Source organism: Sardina pilchardus, chromosome 11 (genome assembly GCF_963854185.1).
Source record: "Sardina pilchardus chromosome 11, fSarPil1.1, whole genome shotgun sequence".
NCBI classification, from domain to species: Eukaryota; Metazoa; Chordata; class Actinopteri; order Clupeiformes; family Clupeidae; genus Sardina; species Sardina pilchardus.
In genome coordinates, this window is record NC_085004.1 from 25,930,193 (window position 1) to 25,937,692 (window position 7,500).

A 7,500-nucleotide genomic window follows, 5' to 3' on the forward strand; every position below is an offset into this window, starting at 1 on the left:
AGAGGGACAAGAGAAGGTCTGGTGGTAAAAAATGGAGGAGAGACCATGAAAGATTGTGAGTGAAGGCTATGAGTGTGAGAAGAAAATGTTAGCCTCGCATGAAGCTGTCATCACGTCTCACTTAATACATTGAGTCATCTTTATTTCCACAGAATAGACACAGTTGTAAAGTGGATAGCCAAAGACAAGTCATCTATTCAAGGGTTTTTATTCCCAAAGTTGTCCTTTACGGAGACTAGAGTAGATGTTGATTTTGAGAGCAGATCTTCCTGGTTCGCATTAGTCTCCCACGTTTGACTTGTCATCTGGTGATTGGACTCAGGTTTGTGCTGTGGCCGCAGGAGAGAGGAGCTATTAAGTTGCTCTGAGCAGTTAGGGACGAGTGGATCTTTAGGTGGAGTTCCGTGCTCATTTTCCTCGCACCCTCGTCACACAACACAGATGTGAAATTCCACCCTGTGGAAATGTAAAACCCTCGGCAGACATGTGGAGCGGTCGGATGATGGGAGAGAGTTGGGAATTCTCCCCCTTTTCTGTGCCTGTCATCGGCTCTCAAGGGGCTGTCAGACCTCCCATGTTCTAGCCTGCTTTTATGAACAGGGCCAGGTGTGTGTGTGTGTGTGTGTGTGTGTGTGTGTGTGTGTGTGTGTGTGTGTGTGTGTGTGTGTGTGTGTGAGTGAGTGTGTGAGTGTGTGAGTGTGTGAGTGTGTGAGTGTGTGAGTGTGTGAGTGTGTGAGTGTGTGTGTGTGTGTGTGTGTGTGTGTGTGTGTGTGTTTTACAGTGCAGTAAACCCGCTGTCTAGTGGCGGGATCCATCAGAGGCTACTTGTGAATGTATAGTTTGTGTGTGTGTGTGTGTGTGTGTGTGTGTGTGTGTGTGTGTGTGTGTCTGCGTGGTGTCTGGAGGTTTGATGGGTGGGAGTGCTTGACAGGGTGCCCTAAACTCTTATCTTAAAGGGCAAGGACCACCGGAGACTCTGTTTGTGTGACACGCAGTGAAAGGCATTCGTCTTGTTTGCACTGTTGAGGGGGGCACGGCCCTGGCTCCTGCTGCACCTAGAGGAGGGGTGGGGATCAGGATCGGCGTGGGTGGGGGGTGGAGGGTGGAGGGTAGGGGTGGGTGCCTGAACCAGGGGCATGTAGACACTACCCTGTCAGAGCCATCTCCTTTGAAAGAAGAGAGGGAGAGCGAGAGAGAGAGAGAGAGCAGACAGAGAAACGAGTGGCGGAGACAGTGCGTTAGTGAGCCCCTGACACAGAGTGGAGTGTGGACATGCTTTAGTGCTAGATAGCCAAGATGAAAGGCATATTTATGTGCAGCAGTGAGGCGGACCGGAGCAAGCATGGCTAAAATTATCCCCGGGGTCTTCTCACGCGCACCGCGCCGCGCGGCCGCAGATCACTAGCCCTCGCGTCTCAGCGCAGCGTCTGGATCTTCTGCTCCAGGGGCAGGAGTTAGAGAGGGGGGATAACCTTGCGTCTCTACCCGCCCCGAGAGGCACCCGTCCTGGGCCGAGCATGCCCCAGCGAGGCGGGGTACGTGCCCCGGCCCGGGGCCACAGCAGGCTGTCCTGCGACCACTACAAGACGGTAAGGGGGTCCTGCTCTCTCTCTCTCTCTCTCTCTCTCTCTCTCGGGCCGCAGCTCCTCAGCGCGGGAACACACACTCGCAGGCGGAGAAGGAGAGGTGTGGTCTGGCTCAAAAATAGCCATGCTCTGGGGGGACCTTTGCCAGACTCAGTTGCCAGTTTGGGGTGGGGTGGGGTTGGGGGGGGCCATTGCAGGAAGTTGGGGGCTATTTTTGAGCCCAGTCAGCAGGTAGCTTGGTCTCTCTGGAGAGGATGAATAGGAGCATAGAGTCGATGCCAGTGCAGCTCATGTGAATCAGGTTCAAAAGATGGCGGGGGATACTGTAGGTGAGGGCAGGCCAGGCATTGGTCGACTGTTTGTTTTCATCCTTTCAGGTTACGGATTATTACTCATTAGATCAATATTAGACTGTGCGTTATTTATGGGCTTTGTGGTTTCATAAGTCTTTTTTTCCCTCCTAATATCCGTCATATTCAGTAGTACATTCATGCTGAATGTTTGTTGTGGTTGCCAAGTGCAATTGCTCTCTGTCAGATAGCATGTCTTAATGCCACAGTGGTGCTAGTGTTTGCTTTACCTGGATCTGCTTTCACTCGGGTTCATTTGAGTATAATCGCCCTTCAAGTGCCCCGTTTTATAGAACGGCTTTCTTTACGTGGAGGCAGAGGGCACCTCCTCGGAGTAATCCAGTAGAACAACTCGGGCTTTTGTTTCTGTGGGAACGTTGGAGTTTTGGTGCTTCTGTTCTTGACTTCTCTTTGTGTGTGTGTGTGTGTGTGTGTGTGTGTGTGTGTGTGTGTGTGCGTGGTGGTCATGGCAGCCTTTCATGAAACACCTTTGTTGGTGTTCCAACTTGCTGCCTTGTCAGCAGCAGGAGTACTTGAGTGGGGGGACTTTTTAAACACACATACACACACACACACACACACACAGATGCGCAGGCAACACCTGTTCGGCAGTCATGAGTTGTCATGACCAACTCCAAAGACTTCATTCGACATCAAAGGTCTTGTTCTTACACCATCGGTGATTAGGCCTGAGCTTCAGAAAGCCCCCGCGGACAAAAGGAAAGCGTGCGTCAGACCGCTGCAGTGAGTGCGCCTCCAGCGCTAACGCGCTAAGCTACGTGCCCTTTTCCTCTGAGGAGAGTGCTTGAGCGCCTGCTGGTCGCTTGACAGATGACTCAGACGCACACACAGCCGTGCAGTCTCTTGTTGTGGCATATTTCACCCAGCGTGTTTGGCTCGAGGGCACAGCAAATGCGCTCAGAGTGTGTGTGTGTGGGTGGATTTGAGCCACTGCTGCGTCACCGTGTGTGTGTGTGTGTGTGTGTCACTCTGTGTGAGTGTGTTGGTTGCTTGTTTGTGTGATGTGGAAGTGGTGCACTGCTCGACAGTTGACCTTCACGTCCCTCAACAGGATGCCGCTCCGTTCTGGAACATTCCCTGCTGTTATGAGTTGGTGAAAATATGAATCAGACCCCTGAATGTGTGTGTGGCCCATTAGAGACAGAAAGTCAAGTCATATTTCTGCTGATTCACGGTGTGTGTGTGTGTGTGTGTGTGTGTCTGTGTGTCTGTGTGTCTGTGTGTGTGTGTGTGTGTGTGTGTGTGTGTGTGTGTGTGTGTGTGTGTGTGTGATGTGGCCATACTCTTTACTGGTTAGACAGACAGGCAGACACACGCAGCGGGGGAGTGTGTGAACGAGAGTCCCATTCTGTTGGATGGCGCAGGGTCTCATTACATAGGGAATGTACTGATCACTGTGTCCAATGTACCGCTCCCGAAAAAAGCCCCCCTCTCTCTCGCTCTCTCTCTCTCCCTGGATGGACCCCTTCCCAAACAGTCGCACAAGACGTCGAAGTCTGCGTGGAGGGAGCTTGGAGTGAGGTGGGTGGCAGTAGGGTGGTCGTGGTTGGAGGTGGTTTGCGAAGGGGGTTTGGGAATCTTGGATCGACATGAGATGGAAATTCTCCCGCATTTGATGACAAAAAGGCTCCGACACACACCAGAAGAGTGTTGAGGCCGCGGCGGCTTTTCCAGTTTCCATCACACACACACACACACACACGCACACACACACACACTGCTGTGGAGAATTAGAGGTTGGAGGAGCTTTGCCGTGTTCGTATAGCTGCTGCTGCTGCTGCTGTGGCTATAGACGCTACATGCTGTTGTTGATGTTGCCATTAAACTGCTTCATCATCTCCCAGTCTCAGGCCCGTGGTGTGAGTGAGCAGGGGGCTTTTGCGTTGTGTAAGGGGTGAAAACCCGCTGCTCCCGCGTCTGACAGCTCAAAGTCATCCATTAAAAGAGGGATCTCCCCCTCCTCCTCCTCCTCCTCTTCCTCCTCCAAAAGCTTTGAGGTGGGGAGATGAGATTTCGTCAGTGTTGCACGCGAGCGAGCGTCTCTCTCTTTCTTTCTTTCTTTCTCTCTCCGCCTCGAGGGCTTTGCTGTCCGCAGACGTGATCTGCAAGCACGCGCGGCCGTGCGCTCCCAAACAGCTGTGCCGCGTCGTCTTCAGAAGTGTTTTCATCTCCTCGGCACATCGGAAGATGAAAAGTTCTGGGATGAGCGAGGCGTTCCTTAAGATCTTCGTCACTCCCAGCCTATTGTTTCCTGTCTTTAAGTAAGGCTTGCTGAACAGTGGCTGGCTTTGACCTGTCATGAAATGTCACAGTTTTTCCCCCCCTCGGTACCCCCTACCTCTGCCCCCCCCCCCGCCCCCTCCTCCCTGGAGGGGAGATGTGGGGTGGCCGGGGTCTTGCTGTGGCTGTGATTGACAGCAGGGTTTTTCACCTGGTTTTTAATTACCAAGTCCTCAGTTTGACCCGCACCAAACTACTTCAAAGCACCATCTCCTCTGCCCTCTACTTCTACACCACTGGCCCCTGTTTTTTTTAGTGGTGTGAATTACCTCTCTTCTGTGTGTGTGTGTGTGTATGTGTGTGTGTGTGTTTGTGTGCATGCGTGCTTGCGTGTGTGTGTGTGTGTGTGTGTGTGTGTGTGTGTGTGTGTGTGTGTGTGTGTGTGTGATCTGTGCTAAATACATGAAGAGTGACTGGCTGCATGTTTACACATGTGTGTGTGTGTGTGTACATGAATGTGTGTGTGTGTGTGTGTGTGTGTGTGTGTGTGTGTGTGTGTGTGTGTGTGTTTGATGTGCTGGGAGCCTGTGCACCTGTTGTTTGGTATCACCAGGGTGCTGTGATTCATGCACTGAGTAAGAGAGTGGAAGTACCCGCAGGTCTGTTTTCACTAAAAACAGAGCAGTGAGCATTGCACTGCAAGGCTGTGCTCTGGGGCGAGTTTGTGTGTGTGTTTGTGTGTGTGTGTGTGTGTGTGTGTGTGTGTGTGTGTGTGTACATTTGGTACATGTGGGATTCATCATGACAAGACAAGGTTGATACAGAGATTTGTTTAACTGATAATTGTTAAAACAAGCACTCAGTGTGTTTGGTTTGTAAGTGTGAGCTTCTGTGTGTTTGTAAGGGAGAGAATGAGGCTATGCTTACACGTTTATGTGTGATGGCAAGCAGGCATGCATTTCTGAAATTCCACTAACCTACAGCTGGAGGAAAACGATACAAATACTTTGTCAAAAATGATCTCTTGACTTGGTAACCCTTGTAGGGTCCCATCAGGTTATGAGCCATTAACAGACAAAACAAAAACGTTGGCAGACATATTTTTTCCATATCATTGCATTGCTCAAATTTCTAACATTTTGGTAACATAACGGAGGCGTATGGCGAGGTCACTGTTCGCTATCCTTGCCTTCGTGGCGCCCATGTAATCACTCATACATTATGGTTTTCTGTGGTCTCGCGTTCCCCTGGGGTGCCCGATGCATTGTGCGGGTACAGCTCCTCTCATTGAGATCTCTATGGGGACTCGCTCCGTTTTATTTACCGGCCTAATCTCCCCGGGATCGCACGCTGTGTCTGCGCGGTTTACACACACCCTCCCCTCGACGTAATGAGATGCCTGAACTATAGCGGGAGAGAGAAGCTGCTTTAAACGACCAATTATGAACGAAGCTATTCAGATTATTCAGACGCTTAATTCAAATCCCCCTCACCCTCCCTCTTATCCCCCAGTGAAGGGTCTTTTCTGGCCCTTGGCCGTGATGTCAGAGAGCGCCTCATTTGAGAATAAGCTCCGAGAGCGGCAGCCCTGAATACTTGAATTGTGCACAATGGGACTGAATTTGAATACCATGCCGATATGCCAGCCGGGCTAACAAAAGGAAAGATGAACGCGTTCCGAATTTCCGCTCCCCATTATATTTTAAAAACGTTTATCAAGTACACTGTTTTGTTTGGTATGTTTCTTTAGCGTCTTGAAAACAATATTGTTGTTGCAACTTCGTGAGGCACTTCGCTTTTGTTTGTATTGTTTGGGTGTTTGCGACTCATCAAGGAGGCTAACATCCATCCTGCTCTGTGTTGCAACAGATTTACACGGATTGGGCGAACCACTACTTGGCGAAGTCGGGGCATAAGCGACTCATCAAAGATTTGCAGCAAGACGTGTCTGATGGAGTATTGCTTGCGGAAATCATTCAGGTTGTAGGTAAGGAGACAAGTTTGCTGTACACTTTGTCCTTGTTTTTCACATTTCTCTGTTCCTTTGAATTGTATTATATTCCACATATGACCAGAAAGATGATATTATTGGAATTAAATATAATGCAATTAAGTAAAGTTCAAATGTCAATTTAATATCTGTGGCATGATAATTGCTCATTTAAAATGTTAATAATCTATTGTATGGTAATGGGGTAATCTTCCACTAGTCTGTCCTTAATGACTTTAATGAATTTTAGATTTGTCCTAATTAATTAGGTGATAATACAACTTGGAAATATACAGTATGTCTATAAATTACCCCTCAGATTTGGTCATAAGAGTTTTGACTTGCACTGCAGCATGTTAATAGCTGTATCCTTCATGACTGCAGCAAGTTGTTGTACCATAGAGTATTAGTGGAATAAAATTAACAGGAACATGGTTTCAATTAAATGTTATTGCACTCTTAAACTTCCACTCTTGTGAGAACATTGTCATTACATCACTTCAAACCCCTCCCATTTCGGGAGGTTTCTAAGAGGAGGTGGCACTGTCCCTCCCCCCCCCCACCACACACACACACACACACACACACACACACACACTCACACTCCCCCATGGGAAAGCAAATGTGTCACTGTAACAGCCTCCACAAGTCTCACATCACGACTCCACTCATATGATGAGCTTCCACCCTCACCCTGGTTCCCACTGCCACATACAGTACAAAGAGAATGCATCATTCCCGTTCCCTATTCCCACTCCTCTCCAGTCGGTCACCGGATCCCTTGTTTCCCCCACACGCAGGCTAGAAAAGCCCCCAGCTCGCTGGTTCACAGACAGCAGGGGATTTTCTGTGGCTGAGAAACGGGGTTGTGCATGGACAGCCCTGCCTTTGAGACGACCCTAACGAGAGGCTTCCTCGTGGGTGCCCAGTGGCTCGGCCACCGCGTGGCCTCTCTCTCTCTCTCTCTCTCTCTCTCTCTTTCTCTCCCTCCGTCTCTCTCTCTCTCTCTCTCTCTCTCTCTCTCTCTCTCTGTGCAGTCTCTCTGCAGTCTAGAAAACAAAGGCAAAGTCCCCCTCCGGAGACGACTGAATGGGGCGGTCAGACGGGATGGAAAGCCCCCTCGCGGGTTATCTGATTCCCCCCCCCCCCGTCTCAGAGGTCTCGGGCTCCGCGGCCCAGTCGGGTCCGTACCCACGCTACCGCTCGGTCCCAGAGAGGCTCCGACAGGGCGCTCGCACACAGTGATGCCCACTCAATGCCCACTCATGCCCACTCATGCCCGCCACTTCACACGCAGACTGCAGCCTCTATGCAGGCCTTAAACGTGCAGATG

The 7,500-nt window shown here is 50.3% G+C and overlaps 1 protein-coding gene across 1 annotated transcript in view; it reads left to right on the plus strand.

Moving 5' to 3' along the window:
* Positions 1-7,500, plus strand: part of nav2a (neuron navigator 2a) — a 218,943-nt gene that overhangs the window by 131,897 nt on the left and 79,546 nt on the right. The window contains exon 2 of the mRNA XM_062548737.1: positions 6,047-6,164. Within this exon, the coding sequence (XP_062404721.1) occupies positions 6,047-6,164 (118 nt within the window). The remainder of the gene's footprint in view (positions 1-6,046; positions 6,165-7,500) is intronic.